The 15,228-nt window shown below is 40.4% G+C and overlaps 1 protein-coding gene across 3 annotated transcripts in view; it reads left to right on the forward strand.

Moving 5' to 3' along the window:
* The first annotated feature begins 9,187 nt into the window (after positions 1–9,187).
* Positions 9,188–15,228, forward strand: part of RELCH (RAB11 binding and LisH domain, coiled-coil and HEAT repeat containing) — a 91,862-nt gene continuing 85,821 nt past the window's right edge. For 2 of the 3 annotated variants that reach the window (XM_075212945.1, XM_075212947.1), the window contains exon 1: positions 9,190–9,766. In XM_075212945.1, the coding sequence (XP_075069046.1) occupies positions 9,226–9,766 (541 nt within the window). In that variant the 5' untranslated portion in view covers positions 9,190–9,225. Of the gene's footprint in view, positions 9,767–15,228 lie in introns of all 3 variants that reach the window. The other variant, XM_075212946.1, reaches the window with a different exon arrangement.

The following is a 15,228-nucleotide window of genomic DNA, read 5'->3' on the forward strand; positions in this document are numbered from 1 at the left end:
TAATCGTGAGCATTCTGCTGATGTGTGCCTTAATAGCCCGAGTGTAGCCGGTGATACCCAAATTGAGGATGCCACTTTGGAATTAGAAGAGGATGAGGGGGAGATTTGTGTAGGCGACGAGGGCGCTAATGAGGATGTTGATGAGGATGAGGTTGTTTGTGTAAGTCCTGCACCAGTGGCAGCAGTTCTGGCACGTGACAAGAAAAAGGCCATTGTCATGCCTGGGCATAAAACAAAAAAATCCACTTCTTATGTGTGGAATTATTTCTACCCAAATCCAGACAACAATTGTATAGCCATTTGTAGTGTATGTGAAGCCACAGTCAGTCGAGGGAGGGACCTTAACCATCTTGGAACCTCGTCTATGTTACGCCATTTAACGAGAGTTCATGGCAAAGTGTTGGGAAAAGCTGAAAGTTCTTCCCAAAAGAATACAAGCACTCCCTCATCAGCTAAGACCCTCCGCTCACCGACATACCGACGGCTACAAAATACACCCACCACACCATCCTCATCAATATCCTCAGTAGCGCTCGGAGTTAGCCCGGCATCCCACTTAAGGCTGGATGACTCCGGCACTATTATTGATTCCTCTGAAGAAAGCGTTAGTCCTGCTGCTGCTGTTGCTGCTGCTGGGGGTGAATCGTCATCCCAGAGGCAGGTGAATAAAATGAGCAGTCCTACATTTCAGCAATTAACTGTGAAACAATCATTTGCGAGGGGAAGCAAATATGACAGCAGTCACCCAGTCGCCAAGCGAATCACAGACGCCATGGCTGCAATGTTAGTGTTAGATCTGCGTCCAATCTCCACAATAAACGCAGCTGGTTTTTCACAGTTAATTGAGGTTTTGTGTCCGCGTTACAGAATTCCATCGCGACACCATTTCTCCCGTAAAGCTATTCCACAACTATACCAAAAAGTGTGTAAAAATGTAGAGATTGCGCTGAAAAATGCCATTCTGCCCACTGTTCACTTAACCACAGATATGTGGACAAGTGGAAGTGGCCAAACCAAAGACTATATGACTGTGACAGCCCACTGGGTTGGTCATTCACCTTCACCAGCAGGAACAGCAGCAGCATGTACACCACTACGTAACATTTGTCACAGGCAGGCCACTCTTTGTATCACCGGCTTCACTAACAGGCATACGGCTGACAATTTGTTACGCAAACTGAGAGATGTGATTGATGCATGGCTTATACCACTCGGACTCTCCCCAGGGTATGTCATTTCAGATAACGCCAACAATATAGTGCGAGCATTACAGCTGGGTGATTTCCAACATATTCCCTGTTTTGCTCACACCATCAACTTGGTGGTGCAGAGCTTCCTACGAAATAACCGTGAGGTGCAGGAGATGCTTTCGGTGGCCCGTAAAATTTCAGGCCATTTCAGGCATTCAGCCACAGCATGTAGGAGATTACAGCAGCTCCAAGAGCAGTTTAACTTGCCCTGCCACCAACTTAAGCAAGAGGTGGTAACTCGGTGGAATTCCACCCTGTACATGCTTCAGAGGATGGAGGAACAGCGCAAAGCCATCCAAGCATATTGCACAAGTCATGACATTGGGAAAGGAGGGGGGATGTATTTCACTCTTGCACAGTGGGGAATCCTTTCAGTGCTGTGCAAGGTGCTGAAACCATTTGAAGTTGTGACATGTGAGGTCAGTGCAGACTCTGCTAGTTTGAGCCAAGTCATTCCTTTAATTAGACTATTGGAAAAGCAGCTTGAGAAAATGAAGGAGGAGCTGAAAGCAAGCAATTCAGCAAAGTATGTTGGCCTTGTCGATCAAGTACTTAATTCGCTTCACAATGATCCTCGAGTTATTAAGATCTTGAACTCGGATCAGTACGTTTTGGCCACTGTGCTTGATCCAAGGTTTAAAACCTACATTGAGTCTTTACTTGTAAATGAGCGAGATGTGAACTTTTGCAAGGAGCTATTGCTCAGCAAGTTGGCCGCTGAACTGGGCCTCGGCTTGACGACGTGTCCTCCTTCACTTTCTCAAGCTGTTGCTCGTAAAAAATTAAATTTCCAAAAAAGAAGCAGGGAAGACACAGGGGGCAGACGAGAACAATTTAACATCTGGGCTGGTTTGAAGGATTTTTTAAAAAAAAGTGTCACTTTGCCCATAAGTCCATCCAATATGAGTATAAACATGCAAAGGATGGTGGAGGATTACTTTCAAGAGGTAGTTGATATGGAAATGTCAGACAGTCCCTTTCCTTACTGGGAAGAAAAGCAAGCCATTTGGAAACCCATGTACAAACTTGCTTTGCAATACCTAAGCTGCCCACCCTCCAGTGTGTACTCTGAACGAGTGTTCAGCACAGCAGGGAACTTAGTCAGTGATCGCCGTAGAAGGTTACTTCCCAAAAATGTGGAGAAAATGATGTTTATAAAAATGAACTACATCTTCCACGAGGAAGGCCTTCACCATCCAAGACATCCAAGCACTGACTGTTCTCTAATGGCGGATTCAAGCGGCGATGAATTGATAGTCTGTGATGATGACGTACACACTGATGAGGGTGAGGATGAAGCTGAAGATGATGCCGATAACATCTTTTTAAAACTTTCTATGTAAGTGTAGGGTGCAATCTACCCCCAAAGAGGAAAGGGACTTGTGGCATTTCCATATCACATACCATCTTGAAAGGCTGCTGTTAGGGCAATTTATCCTTAAGGGTAGGGTGTCATAGACAGAGTGACCCTAAACTGGCTTTGTCCATTTTTCATAATATTGTACAGTCTATAATGGCTGAATTTTTTAGTATTTTATACAAGTGGAGGGGGGCCTAGAGAGACAGAAACCAAACTGGCTTTCTCCATGTCAATTAATATTGTACAGTCTATAATGGCTGAATTTTTTGGTATTTTATACAAGTGGAGGGGGGCCTAGAGAGACAGAGTGACCCCAAACTGTCTTTCTCCATGTCAATTAATATTGTACAGTCTATAATGGCTGAATTTTTTAGTATTTTATACAAGTGGAGGGGGGGCTAGAGAGACAGAAACCAAACTGGCTTTCTCCATGTCAATTAATATTGTACAGTCTATAATGGCTGAATTTTTTGGTATTTTATACAAGTGGAGGGGGGCCTAGAGAGACAGAGTGACCCCAAACTGTCTTTCTCCATGTCAATTAATATTGTACAGTCTATAATGGCTGAATTTTTTAGTATTTTATACAAGTGGAGGGGGGCCTAGAGAGACAGAAACCAAACTGGCTTTCTCCATGTCAATTAATATTGTACAGTCTATAATGGCTGAATTTTTTGCTATTTTATACAAGTGGAGGGGGGCCTTGAGAGACAGAAAGCAAACTGGCTTTTTCCATTTCTTTACATATTTAACTATAAGTGTAGGGTGTAATATACATTCAAAGACGATGGCTGCATTGCCAATATGCATAGATGGAGAGGAAGACAATCTGTTTTGTGTGTAGAATAGGCCTACCAACGAAGAATTAAACTGTTTTTTTGGATGATTTATTACCTCAACAATTAGATTACTTGTCTCTAAAACAGTTGGAGCACTAAATTGGGTTAATTTAGGCCCAAAAACATGGATTTTCCCAAAAAATAGCAAAACAAAACCAAACAAAACCAAAACCAAAACCAAAACACGCAATGGCGGTTTTGCAAAACCAAAACCAAAACCAAAACACGACGGTAATCCAGATCCAAAACCGAATCCAAAACCAAAACACGGGGGTCAGTGACCATCTCTACTTTAAATACAGAAATATCACTATTCATCATCATCATCATTTATTGCTATGATGTTTTGTAAATTTAAACTGCCGTTATTCCCAGCAATCGGTATATAACGGATGCATGTCGGGCATCTACAGTCTCATTTTTATGGTAAGTCTGCTCTTTCTTTTTATAAGCATTCTGGAAATCTGAATTTTTTTGTAGTTATACACAATGTCGGCATAATCAGAGCTGTTAAATGGTACCCAACCAGGTTCCCCTCCTATAGAGATCTTCTTTTCTTACCTTACAAAAAACTAGACTTTGTCTAACATCTTCTCCTAATATACCCATGTCAGTAAACCTTTTGTCTATCAATGCCTTTCTCTAAATTATTATTAAATCTATATTTTATCCAGAAAATGGATACAACATATGTAATATTAGCTAACAAACTAGCACAATACAACTACAAAGAGGAAAAATGGATACTTCATGTTGCGAGTGGTGTCTTCCGGCCACCCGCTCTCACCTGCATCATGGCTGTCGTCATGACAGCTGGGACGTCACTTCTGAGAGCTCTGTCCTGGTCGATGCCAGGGCAAAGGCCGCAACGCTATTACAATTAGCGCGCATCTGGGTCAGCTGGGCACGTGCGCAAATAGGTTTTATTAAGCAGCCTTCTGGGGCTTATTAGGCTTCAGTCCTCTGAATGGACAATCTGATTATTTAAGGCAGGTAGGGCTTAGCCTCCCTGCCGGTTATAGCGTTCCTGTGCCTGAACACATTGCTGACCTGTTCCAGTGTTTCCTTTGCTACCTTGGTTTGATTCCCTGTTGTAACCCTTTGGCTTGGCTCTGGATTCTGCTTGAACCCCTTTACCCTTTGACCTCGGTCTGTTTTTGGATTACCCATGTTTGCTTCTTGCACTGACCTTTTGCCTGTCTCCCAGCTATCCTGCTCGCATCTGACCCATGACTCTACTATTTCTTTATAATATTATCTTTCTACAATACTCGCCTGATGTTTTTTATTTAATAAATCCAGGAGTCAAGTGTATTGATGCTTACCTGCATGTCAAGGTATGCCCAATTGTTATTTTAAGTGAAAATTTTTACAACTGACCAACGACCTGTACCTAGCTAACTCCAAGGGTCACCTTACCCTCGACATTTTACTAAACCTCTCTGCTGCCTCTAACACTGTCATCTACTGTCTCCTCCTTAACACTCTCTGCTCCCTTGGCATTTGTGACAGTGATTAATTTCGTTTCACCTCCTACCTCTATGAGCATCTCCCCCTTTCATTTGAAAGTTATCTAGGCTCTGTCCAGGCCCATTAGTCTTCTCTCTCTTTGTACTACTTCTTGGTGAATTCATAAGTCTCTTTGACCTACATTATCACCCTTACACTGATGACACTCAGATCTACCTTTTCTTTTCTCCTTTTTTCTTAGCCCATATGTCCAACTGCCTCTCTGCCATTTCAATCTGGATGACCAAATTCACCCTAATTTCAGCATGTCAAATTCTGAGCTCATTAAGTTCCCGCAACTTTTACCTGCCACATTTCCCTGACTGTGGACAATATCACCCTCTCTCAGGTTCCCCACACCCGCTGCCTTGGTGAGATTGACTCCACCTTAAGCTTTTCTACCCACATACAGTCCTTCAACAAGTACTGCTGCCTCCTAGGTAACATTGCCAAAATCCACCCATTCTGAATGCCAGAAAACCTATACCACTGCCGCAGTACAACCACAGTTAGAAAGGTCTCATAAGCGTCCTTTTGTAAGGATGGGAGACCATTAAAGAGAAGACAAGATGTCTGAAAATTGGGTTCTCGAGAAGATAAGGTCCCCATTAGTAGACGTGATTGTGAGGACATTTAAAAAGGCAATAAAACCTTCATTGTCTCGGACCTTAAAACATCAGATGGACATAACTATAATAATAAATATAATAATAGATGCTCTCTTTCACAGAGATGTGCTTCTTGCGAAGTCTGCGCCACCCTATTTGATGCCGCTAGGGGAAGGGATATGTGCAAAGGTAGTGATTTGCCATAGGCCTCTAAGAGAGGAATTAGCTATTCAGCCGACAGTCTGCAGGTGAATGCTGCATACAGGCTTAAGTCTTTGCACAGTAAGTCCCTCTGTAGATAAGACACTACTACAATGTGCTCAAATTCTTGGGGCAGCAGAGTATTGGTAACAGTATATAGCTCTAAGGGAAAAGTAGTTCCTATAGGTCAGTGTTGGCTAACCTGTGACACTCCAGGGGGTAAATGTATCAATCTGTGGGTTCTTCAACACCCACGTGTTCAGCCTCTTCCGCGATTAAATTTCAAGCGGCGCTGCATTGTAAAGGGTTAACTTCCCTTTACAATGCAGCGCCGCTTGAAATTTAATCGCGAAAGAGGCTGAACACGCGGGTGTTGAAGAACCCGCAGATTGATACATTTACCCCCAGGTGTTGTGAAACTACAAGTCCCAGCATACCCTTCCAGCAATAAGGGACTTGTAGTTTCACAACACCTAGAGTGTCACAGGTTAGCCAACAATGCTATAGGTGAACACCATACTTGCATGGTTCTAGCTGTCTTATCTCGGTACATACCCTCTGGCCTTACATCGCTGTATTTTGAAGAAACACATAAGCAATAGGCGGAAGATTACATTTGTACTATTGCCTTCAACTTTATGTGAGTGATTACTCTGTTTATAATATCAATATTTAAGCGCTGCAACTTCACAATCATTGACTGTTACACTTATTCATATGAAAGGAGAAGCGGATTACACATATTGAACGATGTTTGAGACAAGTTTTTGAGATACATCTGGGAGACATTGCAACTTGGTCTGAAAGGGTCTGTGTATTATTGCTCCACATTTTCTCTGATGACATCTAATCAACTGTATGCATGTCTGTATCTCCCTAAGGACTACTGATTAGCTCTATTTTCTACATTTTGGTGGATATTGGAAAAATGTTGTAGTATTTTTTGGCAATATTCTTTAAAGAGTAATATTCTGTATTAGTACTTGTCTGTTAGATTATTTAATGAACATTTTTTTAATATACAATCCTTTTTTTAATTTGTCTCTTCTTTGAGGCTTGAGGCTTCTCTATGAGGAATAGTGGTTCTATACGATTTAGCTGTTTATTACAATTTGGATGTTAACATAAAATTGTTTGTGCACCTGATTATTTTGTCTTTTTGTGATGTTAATATATGTATACATGCTTGTAAATACCTTTAGAAACCATGAGATCTGATGTCACCCCTTCAGTGTTCATTAGGTTAACTTGAGTATTATAAAGAAAATGAGTCAAAATCAAAAGGTATGGGTGTAAGGTAATTTATTTTAAGCACTTATTTAAGTTACTCCAAATAGCAGAGATGGACATACAATGAACATGCTTTAAAAAATTAATGTAATCAAAACCTATTGCCCACCCCTGACTTTATTTTTTTGAAATTGTAAAAAAAAGTAAAAAATGTATTACATTCAAAAATATTCTTGCCCTTATACCTGCAATACCAACAATAGTTTTGAATAATTAAAGTCAGACTGACAGATAATAAGAGTGGGGGCTGTTATGGTTAAAGTGAAGGGGAGGACTGTTGCAGAGTGTGAAAGGGGTGCAGCATACAGATTTTGGAATACATAATAAGACTTATTATTAGTTAATGTTACATGATGTTAGAGTTACAAGTGCATAGTTTGGGCAGACTTGACAATCAGTTGCAAAACAAAAATGCAATAAAAAAGCTGGCCACACCCATGACAATAATGGCCCAGAATAGTAGCATGTGGCCCCAAAATAACTGCAAAATCACTCAGATCACTTTGTCCATATATGGAAAGATGACACTATCAACCTGGGTATCCAGGCATCTTTCTACTACAAAATATTTGCCCTGATGTAGACCAGAAATGACATGGGATCATTTTGAAGAACCAGCTTTTTATGAGTTTATATGTAACTGACCACCCTCTTTTGATTCCCACTATCAAATTTGTGGCCCAACGGAATTTAACGCTTGCAAAACTACAGCTACGTATTCAAAATGATAAAAAAACAGCCTATTCTTTCTTTGACAATAATTATCACACATTTGGTAGGGTAAGAATTTTTTATCACACATGTCATGGGACTCTTGGATGCACCCCATTGAACAGCTCTTTTGGATCATTATCCAGGTGGTTTTGAAAGCCAGAAACAAAAGAAAAATCCTGATGTTTCACAACAATGTCATACACACAGACATCAGGCATTTTTATCAATGTAAGGAGCATTGCTAAACCATGTGTGAGTGCAATGCCAGAAGCAATCTGTGCCCAGTTTGATACCTGATTTCATGCCCAAAACCTTGTTGGACCAGGCAAAATACAAGTGGGTTGTATGTAACTGACCACCCTATGTTGCATCCCACTATCAAATTTGTGGCCCAACCGGATTTAGCCCTTGCAAAACTATATCTACTTATTCAAAATGACAAAATATAGTGACTGTGCCCAATTTGCCACCAGATTTCATGCCCTAACCCATGTTAGGCCAGGCTACATGCAATTGCAATTTTGTGAGGGGCACCCTTTAATGTTACTCTAATCAACTTGATTTAATCCGTTAAAAATAAAGTTTCTGAATAAGAAGCTGGAACATGAATAAGAAATGAATAAGAAACCGGCAGAAAAAGAAGCTAACTTCAACCTGTTTATTAAATTACCTTATAAAATGTTTTTGTCAAGGGCCCATAAATGGTTTTCTGACCAACTCTTACATACAGGCCAATCTGACTCCTTTTCAATGTGATAATAATATTGTTCCACTTTTTGCTCTTGTTTTCTAACTACAGCAACATGGCCTGGATTAATTAAATGTAGGAAAAAACATTTTAATACCTTATGACATTCAATTTAGGTAATTGTGGAAAAGACAACTAGATTATTATAGAACTGTGAAAATGAGGCAGTTTAGTAAATGTGCGTTTAAAATGAGGAGACATTCATATTATGTACCACAGTGTATGTTATGTTCTGGCGTGTATATTGATATTCTGATAAATTGCAAATCTTAAAAATGTCCCCCTTTTGGTCTGGCATACAGGCCTGTACAGATAAACTCAATTGGCTCCCAAATGTGTGTTTGACTCCTAAACTGATGACACCCACTATATGTTTTCGTGGTAAATGTGTCTGCATTTACTAAGCTGCGTTTTACGAAGTGTAAGGTATTTTTTTTTTTGCTTTTTTGTGTAATAAAAATCTCCCAATAAAATAAAAAGATGAATAAAAATAATAATAAAAAATCTCGTTGTGCATTGTTGTTTTCCCCAACATACGGCTCCATTTCCTAGACAATATGACAGACTATAGGACATAACAGGCATGTTCCTTCTATGTGACAGGAGGAACCTCCTCCTCTGTGTGTGGAATAGCTGTAAGGTGTCTCCCAGTATATTGTCCTTGTCCACTTTCTCCTCCCCGCTCTGGTCTCCGCCTCATTCCAAGATGGCGGCCCCTGCAGCAGGCTCTGGCCCGGGCGGCTCCTCGGGTGTTACTCCCGGTTGTCCTGGCTCCTCGGGTGTTGTGGGTCCCAGCACTAGCAGCAGCAGCGTTAACCCATTTTTGAGCGACTCGGAAGAAGACGCTGAAGAGGAAGAAGAAGAAGAAGAAGAGGAGGAGGAAGAAGAAGAAGATGAGGATAACGAGGAAGATGTATCCCCATTAGACGCCCGCCCTGGTCCTCCATTCGCCTCCCGCTATCTCTCGGACGAGAATGACCCCCACTTGCTGCAGCCCACCGGGCACCGACTTAACCTGCTGTCGGGTGAGCCGAGCCGGGTCCCATTGGATGCGGTGGCGGCACAACTGCTGCGGGATCAGCTGCTGCTCACTGCTCTGGAGCTGCACACTGAGCTGCTGGAGACTGGCAGGGAGCTGCCCCGGCTCCGGGATTATTTCTCCAACCCCGGCAACTTCGAGAGACCGACAGCCGGGGCACCGCCCGCACCCGGCATCTCCAACCCGAGCACCGCCGGTGGACAGCTGAGTGAGTGACAGGGGGCGCGGTGTGTCTATGTCGTGTGTGGATGTTGACATATCATTCAGTTCTGCAGCTTTCTCTGCGCTGCTGTATATTTCATTCATTTATTGCAGCAGCGTATGTTTAGGATGTCAAAGACAACATTTTGTGAATCCTTATTGATCTGCCTGGATAGCTGCAATTTTGCTGCCCTACCCATTATGTCACATGTGTGTACTGTCAATTAGTCAGCATTAGGTGGGTATGTGTTTATCCCAGACCTGTCTACGGAAATAGTTGGTAACTGTTTCACAGTAATTTTTGGTAAAAGCCATTTTGGTCTTTGGTGCTTTTAGTTTTTCTTTTAATTTACCAATCTTCCATCAGTAGTCGGTGCTGTGTCTATCTGCTGATATAAGCTAAGTGGATGAGATATGTAACCCTGAAAAGCACTTGTTATTGATGTTGTATTTTAATATACTGGCACCATCATTTATCATCTGGTGTCAGTACAGCAACACAAGAAATACATTTGTAGGAAACAAACATGCATAAACTGCGGCTTAGTCTAAAATAGGATTGTTCTGATTATTATGAAAAAATGTGTATAGTTTTTCCTACACAGCAGTTTGCACAAGAACTAGTGCTGATGTTCGCAACTTGTCTCATTTATAGAAATTGCCTGTGTCTATATAAGCCCACAACTGTAGGATTTTGTTGTAGGTTTTTTTTTTCTAGACATATTGGGAGTCACATGAAGCTATTTGTACTGTAATGTTGGTAATCATTTTTGTCCAGCACAGCAAGTCTTCTTTAGGAAAGCCATAGCTCAATATCAATTCTAACAAGTGTGGGGTTTCATGAAACAGATACCGATCTGTATGTGCAAGTATTATTACATAATGCAATTCCAGATTTGGGTGACTCATAAGTGTTTGGACATTTTATGTAGAATTTTATTGAAGAAAATGGAGAGGTTTTTGTTTTTTAAGAGCATATCTGAAGCATCATAACTGCAGCCATCTTAATCTGCACCCAATATAAGTACCTTTTTTAAATATACTGTATTAGTTATTATTATTTTTTATTTTTTTTGCTCCATCTACTATAGTAAAAGGAATGTCTTGCTGAAATAGAATTTTCACATTAGAAATGTCATGGGCTGTCTCTCTCCACGTGACACTGTCGTGCCTCAGACATGCTAGTATTTCAATTAAAAAGACACTTTAAAGTTATTGTCTTTAGTTACTCCTATAGTGTTTTTGTGGGAGGGAGCGGGGTTAACAGTCAAAAGCATGAAACTCATTAAAACAAAACTTATTGATACATTTTTATCCCACCAAAGGAAATAATAAAAAAAGAGCAAACTTGGTGTGTCAACACACACTCTGTTAGGTAAATTTATACAGCTGTTGGGAGGATAGTTTATGTCAGTAAATTGTTATTTCCTATGACTTTAAAACTGTGTGCCACATTTACAGAGTACTTCCCATTATTTCAACTGTGTATAACGTTCCAGTGTGTCACGCCACACTGGGGGCTTGTTTACGTCATGTTGAGGTGTTACGTTCCCTGAGGTGGAAGCACTTTGTTGCCTCTTATACCCCATTCATACTGCAAAAAACTGAGTTTTTGCCGGGACAAGCCCAAACGACCCGGGTCGAGGCGCAGTATGAATGGTGTCAGGTCTAATTCTCGGGTCTAACGACCTGGGACTTTTGGTGGGATAATTCCCAGGTCACCTTCACTATGAATGGTGAGACCCAGGTTTTGCAACCTGGGTCTCACCAAACACAATTGAGCTAGGACACCCGTGTGACTGAACTAGGTCCATAAATTCCACACCTTGCTCCCTTTCAGACGCCAAACTAAGATAAAGCGTTTATAAGGGACCTATTCCAACTTATCAAGAGCAGGAATTATAGGAAAACGAGGTCTTTAGGGGGTATTCAGTTGTTAGCGAGTTTTGTTTTTTTTCCCCGCTGCGTAAAAAAAAAATCTCCAGCGGGTTTTTGACTGCAATAGCGACCGTTTTGAGTTAGAGCAGCGGGAAAACTTGTGCAATTCAATTGAAAAAGAAGGAACACTGGCCCCGTGCGTTAAAAATTGTGTTTGCGAGACTACCTCTCGCACACCCTATACTTTCAATAGACCTTCTACTGGAGCGCGAGAGGACCGTTTCATGAAAAAAACCATAGCGTTAAAAATGGAATTGAATTGCGGGTAAAGTTAACCTGCTCGAAAATGATAAAAAACAGCGTTCATATTACTTAACACGGTAAAAAAAAACACAACTCGCTGACAGTTGAATACCCCCTTTGACTTGATGATTTTGTGTGGGAAAAGAAGGCTGCCCTTGGAAAACTAGTACTATATAGCAATTCTTATAATCTTATTCAGGCTGTTTTCCGTATCACGTTTATAATGTGCCTTCGATGGTCTGTAGATGCCACAAGAGCGTTCCATTTATGTCATCTTGCTGTTCTAAATGAAGGATGTGTGACCACTCCATAAATATCCTCAAGAGTTTGAAAAGACGAGATAAGGACAAAAGAAACAAAGCGGAAAACACTACCGCATGTTGCTTTATTCATTTTAATAGCATGTATTTTTTTATGTGGAAACCACAGACCACCCCAATTAAAACATTTGTGTGACTGAGGTAAACTTTATTTTTAAAGATTGATCGCTTTATTTTTATTTATTTTTGTAAGGATAAAATCGTATTGTGGTTCTCACCTTCTCCATTTTCAGCTTTTTACCACCGCAGAAAACTAATGGATGCTTCATCTGTGTTTCTAGCAAATGTCAGAATATTTTTTTGGTCCGTAAGGTGTTTACTGTTGTCTCTGCTAATGTTATAGCTGTTCTGTAAAGTGCTGTGCTGTCACATCTCTACATTAATTGCGGAGCAGTTATTTCAAGTTTTCAGGAGTATAAAGCTCTTTCATTTGTATTAAAATACCTTGTGCTTTTAAATATTGAATTTGGTTGGTGTGTCTTAGGCTACTAACCTATCTCTGATTTGTGTGACAACTTAAGGGTTATCATTTTTTTTTTTTTTTTTTATGCTTTCAGGTTGCTTTCCCCACAGTTCACCCAACAAATGCATATTATTAAACATACTCGTCTCCTGTATTCTTATCAGGGTTGCCCACTTTCAAATTACTTTCAGCTTGTTTGTCTGAGCTTTCCAGTTAAATCTTTATAGCCGTGATGGCCAAACACTAGAAGGGCCCTCTAACCTGAAAAAGCCAGACGTTACCCATAATCTGAAAAATAAATTAAAACAATACATTTAGTCAAAGAAAGAGACCCAAATGGACCCCCCTATTCACCCATCAGACCACTCACAGTGCCCACTCACCCAAAACACCACATGTACCCTTTAGAGACCCATTTACCAAAAAACACCCCTAAGCCACTTATTTAGTAAAAGCTGATGTGGCATAAAGCTGCGAAAAAGGACCATGAGTCATAAAACAGGAAGGAGCTGGGAACCATGGGCAGCACGGTGGTTTAGTGGTTGGCACTTCTGCTTTACAGCAATAGGATCATGAGTTCAATTCCCGACCATGGTCTGATCTGTGTGGAGCTTATATGTTCTCCCGGTGTGTTGCGTGGGTTTCCTCCGGGTGTTCAGGTTTTCTCCCACACTCCAAAAACATACTAGTAGATTAAGTGGCTGCTATCAAATTGACCCTAATGTATTTGTATGTTAGGGAATTTAAACTGTAAGCTCTATTGGGGCAGGGACTGATGTGAGTGCGTTCTCTGTACAGCACTGCAGAATTAATGGCGCTATATAAATTGATGATGACCACGGATAGGCTCACTGGGCTGCTTGTTGCCCATCACTGTTCCATGTCATCAAAGTTGTTTGACCTTTGATGCGCTGAGATACAATACAACACTACTTTGGATATATTCATGCTCAGTAAGCAGCTTAGTTTGTATTTCCATTGTCCTGGTATATGACACAAACTGGTGTTAGAAAAATATTGCAGAAAAGCACAGAGGGAAGCTAGAAAGCAAATGTGTATTTAATAAACATTTAAGGCTTTCATGAATAAGCCAATAAATTAATCTGAAGGGCCAAACCACTTTGCAAAAACAAAACAATAACTTGAATAAGCTACCGATACCAGATAATTAGGTTTTGAATAAACCTCCGGACCTTGGTTACCCTATCGGAATGTTTCATTCATTTTGGCGAGTAAAAAAAGGTCTTAACAGGATCAAAACTGCCTACCAGAATAGTGCAGTAGGATTTTACAGTAGTTGCAATGGAAATGCTTATTAAATAAAATTGAAAAAAGGGGTCATTTGGACTCCATTACATTTAGATGCAAAATTTGCACTAACCATAGCAACCAAATGGACAGCTTAAAGCTGATTACTGACAAGTTGCTGTAGTTTAAATGCATGTTTGCACCAAAATATAATGTTTGTTAATGGGCACCATGCAGATTGGGGCTAAGGCAATGTGTATCACAGCAGATATGTCATCTACTTTTCCATGATCAGATTTCATAATTTTGACATCTGCTATAGTGAAACATTATCTTTCAACTATATAATTAAGTTTATTGCCTAGGTGCTGAAATTAAAGGCAGTTCATAACAAGTCTTAAATGCGGAACTCGCTCAACTTGATTAGAAATATATTAACCAGTGTGACTTCAATATAGGATGTGTCATAACTCACAAGCTTATTTTAGTTCCATGGCAGAATGTTGAGGAGTAAACTGTCCCTTGGTTTGCAGGTGGACACATGAGGCGCTCCACTAGAACCGGCCGACTTTCATAGCATATAAGAAAATTCAAACATGGTATCCTTAGATTGCAAACGTTTAGGAAATATGACTTCAAATTCCAAATGCTAACCTCATTAATATACCCATGGCAAAAGTCTGCCTGCGCCGTGACCTTAGTCTGTGCTAGTGCACCTAAGCCTTTGTGTTTTCTAGGCCTATTCAGAACATTTTTAGCATGACTGGGGCTTAGAAGACTAAATCCTTTTAGGAAATCAAATTGTGCTGCTTCAAATGCTGCAGTTTGCACCCAATATACAGTATCTTGAAGAAAGTCAAAACGGTTGGAAAGATTTTAAAAAACAGCCATGTATCATTACATCGTTATATAATAAATGGTATAGATCATATATATTGAAAACAGACAACTTACATGGCAGAAAGTAATATAAAACGTAACTCAAAGGTACAGCTACTTGTGTTTTATGGTCTACTATGAGCTATATTAGTAGCTGTCCTCATTAAGTTCAGTGTCATAATGACTTATGAGAGGCCAAGCTGTACTGAAGAAGGAAGAGCCATCACAGCTTTTTAGTGGAACAGAAATAGTTTATATCGCAGTGTACGCTAGCTGTAACTCGAGAAGAATTGTATGTGTTATATTATTTTAAAAAAAAATCTTGATTTTTTTTTTTTATCTCCTCCTTTTAAAGCTGCAATACCATGAACAGATATT

This window comes from Mixophyes fleayi, chromosome 5, assembly GCF_038048845.1.
Source record: "Mixophyes fleayi isolate aMixFle1 chromosome 5, aMixFle1.hap1, whole genome shotgun sequence".
Taxonomy (NCBI): Eukaryota; Metazoa; Chordata; class Amphibia; order Anura; family Limnodynastidae; genus Mixophyes; species Mixophyes fleayi.